At 37.7% G+C, this 16,327-nt stretch overlaps 1 protein-coding gene across 1 annotated transcript; it reads right to left on the bottom strand.

The window, feature by feature from the left end:
• Window positions 1-1,570: 1,570 nt before the first annotated feature.
• Window positions 1,571-16,028, bottom strand: LOC130906251 (coxsackievirus and adenovirus receptor homolog). The gene is made up of 4 exons (XM_057820361.1): window positions 15,860-16,028; window positions 14,287-14,345; window positions 4,605-5,499; window positions 1,571-1,707 (listed from the first exon to the last, which is right to left on the bottom strand). Exons 3-4 carry the CDS (start codon window positions 5,496-5,498, stop codon window positions 1,657-1,659), a joined length of 945 nt encoding a protein of 314 aa, XP_057676344.1. The 5' UTR covers window position 5,499; window positions 14,287-14,345; window positions 15,860-16,028; the 3' UTR covers window positions 1,571-1,656.
• Window positions 16,029-16,327: the final 299 nt, after the last annotated feature.

Here is a 16,327-nt window from a genome sequence, read left to right as displayed (position 1 = left end):
AAAACCACGTGCTCGGTGTATGGTTCCGCCCCCTTGTCCGTCATTTTGTCTCTGTATTAGCAGTGGTTTCAATTGATCGAGGAATTTAAAATGCATTTCATGGAAGACCCGGTGCTTTCGGATGCCGTAAACTCAATGGATGTGTTGCATAAAAGGCGTTATGTGGAAAAGCTTCGTTCTATACAGTCGCCAGATCCATATTTGATGCCCAAATCGATGTTTTTCGACCCACTGTCTTCGCCCTGTCAACCTGACATCTGCTACGCTGATATTTACAACTATCTTGTCCACACAAAATCAGCCTATTCTCACGAAAGTTTGAAAAACTTTTAAGAGCTTGGAGGCTTATAAATACTTTGTTGCTGGTTGGGTGAAACAGGTCCTCGTCCACGAAAATTCGGCAGGAATCTATCTTGTGCTTGGAAAGGTGAGTTACGAAATTTTCAATTCAAAATCTTTTGTTATTGCTAACATCCACTGTCAAGTCTAATGTATTTCATGTCGTTTGTCAATGGAGTTAGGGCTTTTAATGTTTATATGGTTTAGCGATAGCACTCTCACTACATACATACGTGTATGTTGTCGGCGATTAGCCTAGCAATAATCTCAATTGTGGTTGTCAGCCCAAAACCCTCTAAATATATATTAAATGCATCTTACCAGATATAAAATGACTACTACATAATCTGTGGTAATCGTTTGGAGCCCAGTTTTCTCGTCGAATTGCAGCAGCCCATCTCGCTCTCCTCTCTCCGGGTCTCTCGGAATCCGGTAGAACTTCAAGTCTCTCCGTCTTCTCCGTCTATCTTCTCTGTTATTGCAACCGACCGCCACACACGCCTTCACCATTTTGATTATTAATGTTAACGAGCAGAAAAACACGTCGTAAATAGGAGGAATGTACGTAGCCGTAACAGGTAAACATGATGTGTTGACGGACAAGTGGGCGGCACCAGTCAGGAGGAAGGAGTTGTGACGTCACGTGGGTAGGGTCTATAGGACATGGTACCAGTAATCCATGTGCTTTGTTGACATGTCTTCAGCAAACTGCGGGGTTTTGTGTGTACCGTCTTCAGAAGAGGCTTCTTCCTGGGGTGACAGCCATGCGCACCAATTTGATGTAGAGTGCGGCGTATGGTCTGAGCACTAACAGGCTGACCCCCCACCTCTTCAATCTCTGCAGCAATGCTGACAGCACTCCTGTAACAGGTCACATGAGATTTTGGAGGGAAAATGACAAGCAGTACTCAATTTGGACATTTGGGGATGTACGTTTTTTCATAGGAGAGTACTCACTTTTGTTGCCAGGGGTGGAGATATTAATGGTTATATGTTGAGTTATTTTGAGGGGAAAATAAATTAACTATATTATATAAGATGCACACAGACTACTTTTCAATGTGTCAAAGTGTCATTTTGTCATTGTCCCATGAAAAGATATACTTAAATATATGCAGAAATGCTAGGAATGTAAGCGCTTTTGGGATACGCTGTATTTTAACTTACATTTCAGTGAGAATAATTAACTGGTAGCAACTGCGAAATGCCCCCAAATGAATAGGATGTGACCCAAAGTTCAAACAAGTTTATTGACAACCATCAAATTATTCAATTTATCCGGAATATTTAATTTTCTACATTTGAAAAACTCACTCTTCAGTCTTGAAGCATGCGGCAAGCAGTCAAGGTGACGGTCTGGTCTTTGGCCTGTGCAACAGAGAGGAGGTCATTATTTAGAATAGTTATTAAGAGTGTAATAGTATTTGTAGTCATCCCGTACCGTCACTCGATGTGGAATCACGGGTAAGTGCGACAGTACAGGCTAGGAACTATCAATTGCAGGATTACTAACACTATTTAAAGTGCATTTATTTTATAATTTCAAATCAGGGAAGGTTTATTTTACTTTAGCCCTAGCTGAAGTTATTGAAACACTGAGTGAGAATCAGTGCTTTTTTAGTCAACGATGACTAAAACAAAAATAAATTGTCAAAGAACAATTTTTTCATGATGATGACATGATAACGAGTTAAAAATGTGTCTTGGGAGACTAAAACGTAAGACAAATCCCAGTTTTTGTCTGATGAGACTACAACGAGACGAAAATGCGTCATAGTTTCCGTCACACATTCACATTGCACGACATTTTTAATTTTAGTTAGCTTCAGATTAAGATTTAAGATTAAGATTTGTTTAGCCAGAGAGAATATGCAATGTTGCTTTGGCTTTTATAGGTATGTGCTGACTCTGCTGAGTGATCATCACACTCTAAATGTAACTCATAGCATTAGCATAGCATTTGGGTTAGAATTTGGCTAATGCTAACAGTATGTATATATACAGTGATCCCTCTGTTTTCTTTTTCGCAGGAAATGGGGACCAGAACCTGTTGCGATAAGTGAAAAACGACAAATTAGCGACCCCCCCCCCATTTGTGTGTGTGTTCAATGTAGCATTGGAAAGAGATACATATCACAAGACATCTTTTTTCACATTTTCCCCCAAAGTACAACAATTTTTTTTGTATGTATGTATTCGGCCCCCTTGAACCTTGCAACCTTTCGCCACATTTCAGGCTTCAAACATAAAGATATAAAATTTTAATTTTTTGTCAAGAATCAACAACAAGTGGGACACAATCGTGAAGTGGAACAAAATTATTGGATAATTTAAACTTTTTTAACAAATAAAAAACTGAAAAGTGGGGCGTGCAGTAATATTCGGCCCCCTTGCGTTAATACTTTGTAGCGCCACTTTTTGCTCCAATTACAGCTGCAAGTCGCTTGGGGTATGTTTCTATCAGTTTTGCACATCGAGAGACTGACATTCTTGCCCATTCTTCCTTGCAAAACAGCTCGAGCTCAGTGAGGTTGGATGGAGAGTGTTTGTGAACAGCAGTCTTCAGCTCTTTCCACAGATTCTCGATTGGATTCAGGTCTGGACTTTGACTTGGCCATTCTAACACCTGGATACGTTTATTTTTTAACCATTCCATTGTAGATTTGGCTTTATGTTTTGGATCATTGTCCTGTTGGAAGATAAATCTCCGTCCCAGTCTCAGGTCTTGTGCAGATACCAACAGGTTTTCTTCCAGAATGTTCCTGTATTTGGCTGCATCCATCTTCCCGTCAATTTTAACCATCTTCCCTGTCCCTGCTGAAGAAAAGCAGGCCCAAACCATGATGCTGCCAACACCATGTTTGACAGTGGGGATGGTGTGTTCAGGGTGATGAGCTGTGTTGCTTTTACGCCAAACATATCGTTTTGCATTGTGGCCAAAAAGTTCAATTTTGGTTTCATCTGACCCGAGCACCTTCTTCCACATGTTTGGTGTGTCTCCCAGGTGGCTTGTGGCAAACTTTAAACGAGACTTTTTATGGATATCTTTGAGAAATGGCTTTCTTCTTGCCACTCTTCCATAAAGGCCAGATTTGTGCAGTGTACGACTGATTGTTGTCCTATGGACAGACTCTCCCACCTCAGCTGTAGATCTCTGCAGTTCATCGTGAGTGATCATGGGCCTCTTGGCTGCATCTCTGATCAGTTTTCTCCTTGTTTGAGAAGAAAATTTGGAAGGACGGCCGGGTCTTGGGAGATTTGCAGTGGTCTGATGCTCCTTCCATTTCAATATGATGGCTTGCACAGTGCTCCTTGAGATGTTTAAAGCTTGGGAAATCTTTTTGTATCCAAATCCGGCTTTAAACTTCTCCACAACAGTATCTCGGACCTGCCTGGTGTGTTCCTTGGTTTTCATAATGCTCTCTGCACTTTAAACAGAACCCTGAGACTATCACAGAGCAGGTGCATTTATACGGAGACTTGATTACACACAGGTGGATTCTATTTATCATCATCGGTCATTTAGGACAACATTGGATCATTCAGAGATCCTCACTGAGCTTCTGGAGTGAGTTTGCTGCACTGAAAGTAAAGGGGCCGAATAATATTGCACGCCCCACTTTTCAGTTTTTTATTTGTTAAAAAAGTTTAAATTATCCAATAAATGTTGTTCCACTTCACGATTGTGTCCCACTTGTTGTTGATTCTTGACAAAAAAATTAAATTTCATATCTTTATGTTTGAAGCCTGAAATGTGGCGAAAGGTTGCAAGATTCAAGGGGGCCGAATAATTTTGCAAGGCACTGTATATATATATATATACACGTATATACGTATACAGTATATGTCGGTGTGTAGGTCAGCTGGAAATGGTTTAATATGTGTTGAACATTGAACAACATTGAAAATGGTAGTGTTTTATTTTCATAGAAAAAAAGTTACAAAATGTGCCAGCTGACCTCAGTCAATCCAATAAAATGTTGTTGTTTTTTTTGGATTTTTGCACATTAACTTAATTAAAGAACGTTAGAACCATAAAAACAAAAATTCACAAGTTTGATGTTTTCTTCTATTTATTTTGCACTTTAAAAAAAAGACGATTTTTTAGGTTTAGCTAATAGAAAACTCTTTTAACTTTGAAATACTGTGATTAAAAAACAACAAAATACTTTTTGGTTTTCCCGTTATACCAAACCGTGACTTGTGTGTACTGTTGTACCCCTGCTATTTATGTGAATGTTCTGTCTGATGTGCATGTTTCTCACCTCGTAGTGCAAAGACGGCAGAATCTCTTTTTTTTTTGGAATCCATCGGGAAGGAGGTGGCTCATCACTGAAGTTATACTGCCCTGTCTTCTTTCTGAACCACCACAAGCAGCCAGTGGTGATGATGGAACCAGCAAGGATGACGAGGACCACCGTGATGGAGATGGTAATCAGCAGCGCGGAGGACATGTGGGCTTCTTGCACGTCCGGGCAGGGGAGGACGAGCTCACAGCTTTTGCTTCCGACCAAGCTCCCCACTGTGCAGCGATAGCTTCCACAGTCCTGCTCGATGATATTATCTACGCGCATGGTGCCTCTTACGGAGTCCACCACGGCATTGGCGGGGAGGACCTGGTTTCCGCTGATCTTGGCCCAGGTGTACGTCAGAGGGGATTCACCATGGAAAGACAAGCATGTAAGCGTCACGTTATTGCCTTGGGCGAATTCCCCTTGCAAGTTGCATATCGGTTGACTTGGCGGCTTCATGACCGTCAGGGTCATTATCTTCTTCACATCAGGTAACTTCACAGAGCAATTGTAAGTCATCGCGTCTGAGCGACTGACGTTGCTAATGGTGATAGAAGCGTCTCCATTTTGGGGATCGCTTGCCGTGAAACGGACCCTGCCCTTCATCGGTTCGTAATGATCGGAGAGCAACCGGCCGTCACCGAACCTAATGATGAGCGGTGGGGAGACATCAAAAGGGGCGGAGTGCCATATTATGTGCCCCGAGCTGTTCAGGGTGTCATTGTACTGGCAAGGCATTGTGACATCGGAGCCCTCGGCGGCGTAGTACTGGGACTCCTCCGGGTGGATTTCCAGAGCCACGCAGCTCAAACCTCCCATTAGGACAAAAGGCCATAGGAGGCGCCACGCCATCATCGCCATTTGCATGCTGGCAAATAAAGAACACAGTCACTTCAAAGGCAGTTGCATCTTCAAATGCATCAATGGCTTCCCAGGCCAGCCAGGAAACAGGAGTTGGACAAAATAATGGAAACACCAAACATTTTAACATCATAATCATTGGACATAGTTGTTAAAGAATGGCAAGAGGAACATTCTAATAAAGTTGAGCATCTTGTATGGTCGGCAAAATCCCCAGACCTCAGCATTATTGAGCATTTATGGTTAGTTTTAGAGATTCATTTAAGACGTCGATTTCCACCGCCATCGTCTCTAAAAGACTTAGAGGGTATCTAACTAAAGAATTACTTTAAAATCCTTTGGAAAAAAGTTCACAAGTTGTATGAATCAATACCTCAGAGAATTGAGGCTGTAATTGCCGCAGAAGGCGGACCTATTAAATGAGTTTTGGTTCATTTTTTAAAGGTGTTTCCATTATTTTGTCCAACCTCTCTCTCTCTCTCTCTCTCTCTCTCTCTCTCTCTCTCTCTCTCTCTCTCTCTATATATATATATATATATATATATATATATATATATATATATATATTAGGGCTGTCAAACGATTAAAATTTTTAATCGAGTTAATTACAGCTTAAAAATTAATTAATCGTAATTAATCGCAATTAATCGCAATTCAAACCATCTATAAAATATGCCATATTTTTCTGTAAATTATTGTTGGAATGGAAAGATAAGACAAGATGGATATATACATTCAACATACGGTACATAAGGACTGTATTTGTTTTTTATAACAATAAATCAACAAGATGGCATTAACATTATTAACATTCTGTTAAAGTGATCCATGGATAGAAAGACTTGTAGTTCTTAAAAGATGAATATTAGTACAAGTTATAGAAATGTTATATTAAAATGCCTCTTAATGTTTTCGTTTTAATAAAATTTGTAAAATTTTCAATCAAAAAATAAACTAGTAGCCCTATTCTGTCCTCAATGTGTGTGAGTACACAAATTGACAGATAGCGAACATAAGTTCCAAAAAGAAATCAGACGGTGTGGCAAAGTAGCATGGGCTTTACTGAAGTCATCTCTTTTTGACAGGAGCACGTTTCTTGTATTTTTGTAAAACTGAAAATAACAAGGCAATGTGTCAATAACTTGCATAAATCACAAAATAACATAAAATGTACACACACGTGTCCATTTGAGCAGTAGCACTAGCCAATTAGCTCACAAGCATCTAACAATGTAACTGCATTTCACCATATATGTGAACAAATTCAAATACACATCATCAATAACTATCTAATGCTCATGAATATAAACAAAGGAGGAATATAACTCACAAGCGATGCATGTATTAGACACAAACAGTGTGATGGGGCTATGAGAACTGGCACTGAATACTGGATGCGGACGTTAGCTGGTCTGAATAGCACTGTCTATTAGTGTGAGTTCGCGTCGACATATAATCACGCCAAAAAAGCGCGCCGAAACCCAAATAATCAGCTGCACTGAATCGCCAGCAGAGGGCGACATTACGTCACATAACATATGCAAGTCACACCCAAGCGCCAGCAGAGGGCGGAAAAACTCCATAAAACACAATTAACAAGTTGGCCTTTCACTGTACTGACATTTAAATCTGTCTGAGCGGGCCTAGTGCGTTAACTGGACAAATATTTTAACGTGATTAATTTAAAAAATTAATTAACGCCCGTTAACGTGATAATTTTGACAGCCCTAATATATATATATATATATATATATATATATATATATATATATATATATATATTGCATACATACACATTTATATATACAAAGGCCTACAGAAATCTGAATCAATATTCAAAGCACCAAAACATTCATTGACCTCTCAGTTTTATTTAAAACTGTGCAGAATGGAAAAAGCAAGCAATAACACTGACTGCACTGTAAACAGATCAACAATATCTTGTTCACCTGCCTAATCTTGCGTGTTGCTTCCTCTAGTGCTCAGTTACGGTATAGTTGCACGGGATTTATGGATTGCGACGGAGGCATGAAAACGAAACTAAACTACCAATTCACAATGAGAAAAAAGAAAACAAAAGTAACGTGTAACGCAGGCGACAACAGATACAGGCTGTAAAATGTAGATAAGTAAAAAGAAGTACAGATACACAAAAATGTACTCCCTGGTTTACGACGTACTCGATTTACGCAATTTCGACTTTATGACGCCGGTGTCTTGTTTGCCATTTGGTCACCGGTCGTTTTGTTTTTGTTTAGTTTAGTTTAATTATTTATTAATTTATTTTTATACATTATAAATATGACATGTTTTGTCCTCGCAAAAGGTAAAGTTGTTCATCAGGACAGACAGCAAACAAGGCAATTGTACTTTTTGAAGCTTTTCACTTCCTTCACTTTTGGCAATTTGTAAAGCTGTAATACACATATATACACTTATGTTCAAAACGACACGAATTTTAACAATAAAACACTTGACACAGAACAATTGGTGTTCATTTAGTAGATTAAATTAGCCTAATTTGCTTGAAAAAAGTCTGATAGCTTTACATATTTCATAGTAAATTGCTCACATAACTCCATAAACTGTCGCTTTAAATTTACTTACAAATGCATGCACAATCATATATTAATATTGTATATATTAATTTGAATATAATCGTTACATTCTGTCTGTCCTTTCATTGTCTTCCCATATCTTATAAGGATAGAATTACCACTACCATTATCAAGTGACTTCATTATGTTCAGACTTACATTGACCCCTTTTCACTTATTGTTAACAAGTTTGTATTTATTGTGTATATGTTAATATAATTATAAGTAATGTTCAAATATTGCAATTGAAATTTGCTAATAAAATTTATCCTGGAAGTTTTCAAAATGTTTCTTCAGTAGTTTTTATAAAATAAAGTTTTGACTCGAACAGTGTATCACCTGAACCAATAGATGTAAAAGTTACTGTGTCTCACAAAAGTGAGTACACCCCTCGCATTTCTGCAGATATTTAAGTATATCTTTTCATGGGACAACACTGACAAAATGACACTTTGACACAATAAAAAGTAGTCTGTCTGCAGCTTATATAATAGAGTTCATTTATTTTCCCCTCAAAATATCTCAAACTATAGCCATTAATATCCAAACCCCTGGCAACAAAAGTGAATACACCGCATAGAAACTACGTACATCCCTAAATGTCAAATTGAGTACTGCTTGTCATTTTCCCTCCAAAATGTCATGTGACTCGTTACAGGAATGCTGTCAGCATTGCAGCAGAGATTGAAGAGGTGGGGGGGTCAGCCTGATAGTGCTCAGACCATACGCCACACTCTACATCAAATTTGTGTGCATGGCTGTCACCCCAGGACAAAGCCTCCTCTGAAGACAGTACACAAGAAAGCCCGCCCGTCTCATCAGACCATAGGACATGGTTCCAGTAATCCATGTGCTTTGTTGACATGTCTTCAGCTAACTGTTTGCGGACTATATTTTGAGTTATTTTGAGGGGAAAATAAATGAACTCTATTATATAAGCTGCACACAGACTACTTTCCAATGTGTCAAACTGTCATTTGGTCAGTGTTGTCCCATGAAAAGATACACTTAAACATCTGCAGAAATGCGAGGGGTGTACTCATTTTTGTGATACACTGTAGTATTGGTTAGCAGTTAATAGTAGTTAGAATTGGTCACTTCAGATTTATTTTGCATTAATCATTTCGCCCAGGGGTCCGGCCCGCCTCCACATTTGTACCGGCCCCCTGATTTTTTTTTTTTTTTTTTTTTTCAACAGTGTTATTTATTTCCTGGCTTTTTTCTGTGAAAAACCCAAAGAGGGTTATTTGGTTATTATCTATTTAATTAATAGTGTTATTATTATATTATATTATATTATATTATATTATATTATATTATATTATATTATATTATATTATATTATATTATATTATATTATATTATATTATATTATATTATATTATATTATATTATATTATATTTACTTTTGTTCCGTAAAGAATCCAGAAAGGGGTATTTGATTGTGGCTTTCTGAAAAACAATATTTTTTTACATTTAGGCACTCCTGCAATCGTCACACTTTTTCTGTTACAAACTGACCCGGCCCCTCATCAGAAAAGGGAAAAGTTATGTGGTCCTCACAAGAAAAAGTTTGGGGGAGTCCTGATTCAGCCTATCAATTAATTTGGTTCATATACATGAGAAATGTTGCCCGGAACCAAGTTCACCTAATCTGTTGGTCTCATTAATGTCCCGTCCTCAGCAATAAGTGTACATGCTTATGGTTATGCTGGTATATATTCCCTACCAATGTCCAGACTAAACCTATGACCTTGCTATTTAGGGTAGAAGCAGGAAGCTGGTATTCTATCTGTAACGGAACGGCCAGCACAGTCATCTGATCTCTACCCCCCCGAGCTGTTGTGGGAGCATCTTGACCGACCGTATGGTACGTAAGAAGTGCCCATCAAGCCAATCCGACTTGTGGGAGGTGCTTCTGGAAGCGTAGAGTGAAGTTTCTCCAGATTACCGCAACAAATTAACAGCTAGGATGCCAAAAGTCTGCAACGCTGTAATTGTTGCAAAGGGAGCATTCTTTGATGAAAGCAATGTTTGAAGGAGAAAATTATCACTGTAATTTTCGCACTATAAGGCGCACCTGACTATAAGGCGCCACTCACCACATGTGACACGAAAACGGCATTTGTTCATAGATAAGCCGCACCGGACTGTAAGCCGCAGCTGTCCTCAATGTATACATGATGTTTACATGAAAAGATATTAACTGGTAACACTTCATTTGACAGCAGCATCATATGACCAAATGAACAACACAGAAGCTTTGAACCAATTGGTTGCAAAGCTTCATTGCTTCAAGAAGCTTCATTTGGTTGACCAAATGGGGGAGACAGTCAACATCTTCTGCCTCCTATAGGAGGCATGTTGGACAGAAACAGAGGTGACAGTACACTCAAAAAAATGACCCCGGTAGGTTGTAAAGTTTAGTAAAAGACAATGTGCATTTTCAGCAAGAACACATTATGTTTCCAAGGTGAGCATGATTAAATCATGCAGTCCATACATAAACATGAACAATGAATGAGTCGCTAGATTAGATCATGTTGATGCAACATAATGTTAACGTGCCTTTCCAACCAATTGCAATAGTCTCGTCATTTCTCGCGAGATTTAAAAGTAGGGTTGCTAACTCCCTGAAAAAATAAGTGACACCTCATTGGTAGAGCCGGCCCGCCCGATAACCGTTAATTATTATTTTGTTTGTGAAAAGTGATTTTTTTTTTTTTTTATCAGATGGGGCTTTGCAAGGCACAGGCCCAGCTAGTAAAATTCCTCAACTTTAATTTTCTTTCTTTTTTCATAATCTTATTATCCACATTTTTTCGGCGCACTGGAGACTCCAAACCGTTTGACCGACCGGCACCGTTTGAATATCAAAATGACCGGAATTCTATTCATTTTTAATGGCAAGCATTTTCCCTTCATTTTAAATTAGAGGAAAACATAGGTGGTTGTGATTTTTGACCACTTACCATTACAGCCCATTGACATTGAAGTGGCGCCTAAGTAAGTTAATACCACTGACAGCTATGTACGTCCATGCCATGCATGTCCATGACTATCATGAATGTTGGTACTATTGATGCCAATGTGCTGGATTCCATTGAGGCATATAAAAATTGATGCCATTGACGGCCATTTACATTAAAATTAGGGCTGTCAAGCGATTAAATTTTTTAATCGAGTTAATCACAGCTTAGAAATTAATTCATCGTAATTAATCGCAATTCAAACCATCTCTAAAATATACCATATTTTTCAGTAAATTATTGTTGGAATGGAAAGACAAGACGGATATATGCATTCAACATACTGTACATAAGTACTGAATTTGTTTATTATAACAATAGATCCACAAGATGGCATTAACATTATTAACATTCTTTCTGTGAAAGGGATCCATAGATAGATTCTTAAAGGATAAATGTGAGTTTGTATACTGTGACTAAATATATCCATCTAGTGTATGTGTTGAGCTTTCAGTAAATGATAATGTAGTGACAAAACGGTTCTGCCCAAATGCATGATGGGAATTGGGTAACCATGACTGTGTGTGGCGGCTGGAAATAATATATCCTCTCCGTGTTGTGTACAATGCAGGGTGTTAAGAAAAAGATCAACTCCTGTCATTCTTCCCCACGTTGCTCGCCTCAATAGTTATAATTGTTGTGGAAGAGATGTCAAAGCTTTACGCAATTAAAAGCACAGTCCAAATGAATGCCTGTATCCGCTCCACTCACCTGTCACTGCCTCTTAGCTCTGTATATACGTAGAACGTCGCCATTGTAGTCTGTTTGCGGCAATGCGTGAGTGAGTCGTTCCGTGCATGCGTTAAATATTTTAACGTGATTAAGAAAATTACCGCCCGTTAACGCGATAAATTTGAAAGCCCTTGTTGTGCCTTATGTTGGCTCAACATGTGTGCTTTATGTTAAAAGAACACAATTGCTAAATACTGAAGGAAAGCAATTTAATCAGGTGCAATTTATATATTTCTTTAATGTCGGTTCAACATGTTTTTTGGGGTGAACATGAGTGCATAATGTTGGCTCAACAAGAGTGCGTTATGTTCGCTCAGCATGAGGGCCTAATGTTGGTTAGACATGCGTGCTTTATGTTAAAAGGACACAATTGCTAAATGCTGAAGGAAAGCAATATTATCAGGTGCAAATTCTTTCCATAATTTTTTCATATCAGTTCAACACCCCATTTTTTTTAGTGTATAGCATGCACTGCCGTGCTACAGATTTAAATTAAAATCCAAATTCATGTTCTGAGCTAATATTCATTCAATTAACACTTAATTTGACAATGGCACCTTAAGACTGTTATTAGACAATCATAATTATGACATCACGCTGTCATGAGCATCATTGAATGATTATAAGAGATGCCATTTTGGGTCATCCGACATATTATCTCGCTTTTGAATGGATGTAAACGATCCGAGCTAGACATAAATGGACATAGTAACTTAATTTGCTGGATGACACTTTATGACATCTGTCTTAAGCATTCAGTAATGTCCATGATAGTGTCATGGCATAAATATTGCAGTCTTATGACAGTCTTGCAAGACTGTCATAAGACTGCAACTCAAAAAATGGTTTCCTTCAGTAATTGTGTTCTTTTAACATAGAGCACACATGTTGAGCCAAAATAAGGCACAACTAGGGCTGTCAAATTTATCGCGTTAACGGGCGGTAATTAATTTTAAAAATTAATCACGTTAAAATATTTAACGGATGCACGGAACGACTCACTCACGCATTGCCGCAAACAGACTACAATGGCGACGTTCTACGTATATACAGAGCTAAGAGGCAGTGACAGGTGAGTGAGTGAGGCAAGCAACGTGGGGAAGAATGACAGGAGTTGATCTTTGTCTTAACACCCAGCATTGTACACAACACAGAGAAGATATATTATATGCAGCCGCCACACACAGTCATGGTTACCCACTTCCAATCATGCATTTGGGCAGAACAGTTTTGTCACTACATTATCATTTACTGAAAGCTCAACACATACACTAGATGGCAATATTCAGTCACAATATACAAACTCACATTTATCCTTTAAGAATCTATCCGTGGATCCCTTTCACAGAAAGAATGTTAATAATGTTAATGCAATCTTGTGGATTTATTGTTATAATAAACAAATACAGTACCTATGTACAGTATGTTGAATGTACTGTGTATATCCGTCTTGTCTTATCTTTCCATTCCAACAATCATTTACAGAAAAATATGGCATATTTTAGAGATGGTTTGAATTGCGGTTAATTACGATGAATTAGTTTCGAAGCTGTGATTAACTCGATTAAAAATTTTAATCGTTTGACAGCCCTAATTTTAACGTAAATGGCCATCAATGGCATCCATTTATATATGCCTCACTGGAATCCAGTACATTGGCATCAATAGTAGCGACATTCACGATAGTCAATGGCATGGACGTACATAGCTATCAGTGGTATTGACTTACTTAGGTGCCACTTCAATGTCAATGGGCTTTAATGGTAAGTGGTCAAAAATCACAGCCATCTATGTTTTCCTGTCATTGAAAATGAAGGGAAAATGGTTGCCATTAAAAATGAATGGAATTCCGGTCATTTTGATATTCAAACGGTGCCGGTCGGTCAAACGGTTTGGAGTCTCCACTGCGCCGAAAAAATGTGGATAATGAGATTATGAAAGAAAGAAATAAAAATAAAGTTGAGGAATTTTACTAGCTGGGCCTTTGCCTTTCAAAGTCCCATTTAATAAAAAATCTCTTTTCACATACAAAATAATAATTCAATGGTGACGGTACCAATGAGGTGTCCCTTACTTTTTCAGGGAGTTGGCAATCCTATTTTTAAATCTCACGAGAAATCACGAGACTATTGCAATTAGTTGGAAAGACACATTAACATTATGTTGCATCAACAATATCTAATCAAGCTCCTCATTCACTGTTCATGTTTATGTAGAGACTGCATGATTCAATCATGCTCACCTTGGAAACATGATGGCTTGCTGAAAATGCACACTGTCTTTTAGTAAACTTTACAACCTGCCTGATTCATTTTTTTGAGTGCATTGAATGATCATTTTTCTGTGCTGTTGATGGTGATAAAAACGCAAAGAGCGGCCAATGATCTCTTGCTGATGTCCAGTAAACAAACAGTACTAATAATTGAATTTTCTTACCTGTTCAACTTTTGCTTCTCCAAGTTCACAGCGCAGGACCTCAGTGTTCAGTCAGCCAGCTATAATGATGCAAAATGCAAAGATCCAAGAGATGGTGATGAGGATGATGAAGATCATTGGCACGCATGGGTCTTAAACATGAAGCTCGTGGGCCAAAACTGCCCCCTTGGGCTATTTATGCGAATGTGCTATTTTTGAATGATTTTACTGTGATCCATTGCTGTCAAAAATGCATCATTTGTCAAAAAAAAAATAAATAAAATAAATTAATTTAGATAATAGCACAATAGACAGGGTGATTAAAAAACAATGTCCTAAAATCATTGCACGATATGTCAAAAGCAAAAACATTACAAAATACATGCTCGGACACATAGGTTGAACACAGTGTTGTTTTTTGCAGCCCTTTTAATTTTTGTCATAGTCTTTTGGATGATAATACTTATTAGTCTAAGACATATTTTAGTCATCTCAAAAAGTGTTTGTCTTCGTCCGGTTTTTGTTGACCGAAAACTCAAGACTAATATTGCTTAGTTTAGTCGACTTCCACTAAAAATGTTTTTGTCTGTAAAGTTAAAAAAATTTACTCCAGAAATAAGTAAGTAAAGGTTTACAACTATTTCGAATGAACATTGACAGACGAGCAACATATTGTAGCGTCTATCTACAAGGACAACGCCCAACTTGGTGATAATACACAATCAGCAGGAAAACAGTAGATTATTTTCAATTAATTATACCTACTTAGACGCCACGAACTGTTGGTAAAAAAAAAAAAAAAAAAAGTTTGGTAACACTTTATAATAATAATTCGTTTTACTAGTTAATAGATCATTATTAAACTGTCGATAAATGATTTATTGTTGATTTGTGAAGTATTTGTTAACAGTTTGTTAAGCATTTACAGAGTGTTCCTAACCTGAAACAGTTTGTGTAGAAACGTTTCAAGTTTTTGTGTGTAACATTTGGCATTTCTATCTTTTCAGGTCAAGAAATGCAATTCACTTCAAAAGAAAAGGCATTTTGACAAGGCATTTGCAGGCAGCGCTCATGTTGCACATTTATGAAAATCTGCCATAGCACGAACAAATATTTGTACTTTTCTTTGTATGTTTAACCAATAAAACTTATGACCTTCAACATAAAGTGTATATAGTTTTATTAAGCTCCATCAACTAGCATGGGCATTTAGAATGGGGTCAACCATATTGGAACACACTGTAAATGCTTAACAAACTGTTAACAAATACTTCATAAATCAACAATAAATCATTTATCAACAGTTTACTAATGATCTATTAACTAGTAAAACAGATAGTTATTATAAAGTGTTACCTTTATAATAGCATGGGCATTTAGAATGGGGTCAACCATATTGGAAAACACTGTAAATGCTTAACAAACTGTTAACAAATACTTCATAAATCAACAATAAATCATTTATCAACAGTTTACTAATGATCTATTAACTAGTAAAACAGATAGTTATTATAAAGTGTTACCAAAAGTTTACCGAGAGTGAAAGAGGATGCTACGAGTTACAATTAGTGTGTGATGATTGCTCAGTACAGACCTTTGAAGGAAGAAGTGTCAGGGGAGAAAATCCGTTTTCCCTTTGTTTGTAGAAGAAAAAGGGTCTCGCTCCAGAAGTCTTTTAAAAGTTTACTTATGATCAAAAGGAGGAAAATCAGTAACACACAGAGTACAACGATGCTCTCACGTGGGCGGAGTTCAGAGGACTGTTATAATACTGGAAGGCGGGGTTAACTGGTAAAAAAAAAATGGTTCCATGATAAGACAAAATACGTAATATGATGAACAATGGTCCCATTATTATAAGACAAAATATGTGAAAATAAGTCATCTTATGAAGCCTGAATGGTCAGGCTGCGCTCTAACCAATTACATTGTATCTTTTGAAGTACAGCTTTATCCTTCAAAGCACCTGCCTGCCTGCCCTCCCTTGCCTCAAGATGTAGACGGCTGTGCTCTGATTTATGAATTTTTAGATAACACTTGTACAATAATAAAGCGCAAGCTA

Source organism: Corythoichthys intestinalis, chromosome 18 (assembly GCF_030265065.1).
Source record: "Corythoichthys intestinalis isolate RoL2023-P3 chromosome 18, ASM3026506v1, whole genome shotgun sequence".
NCBI classification, from domain to species: Eukaryota; Metazoa; Chordata; class Actinopteri; order Syngnathiformes; family Syngnathidae; genus Corythoichthys; species Corythoichthys intestinalis.
Note: the sequence above shows the minus strand (reverse complement) of the source record. Positions and strands in the feature narration are given on the sequence as shown.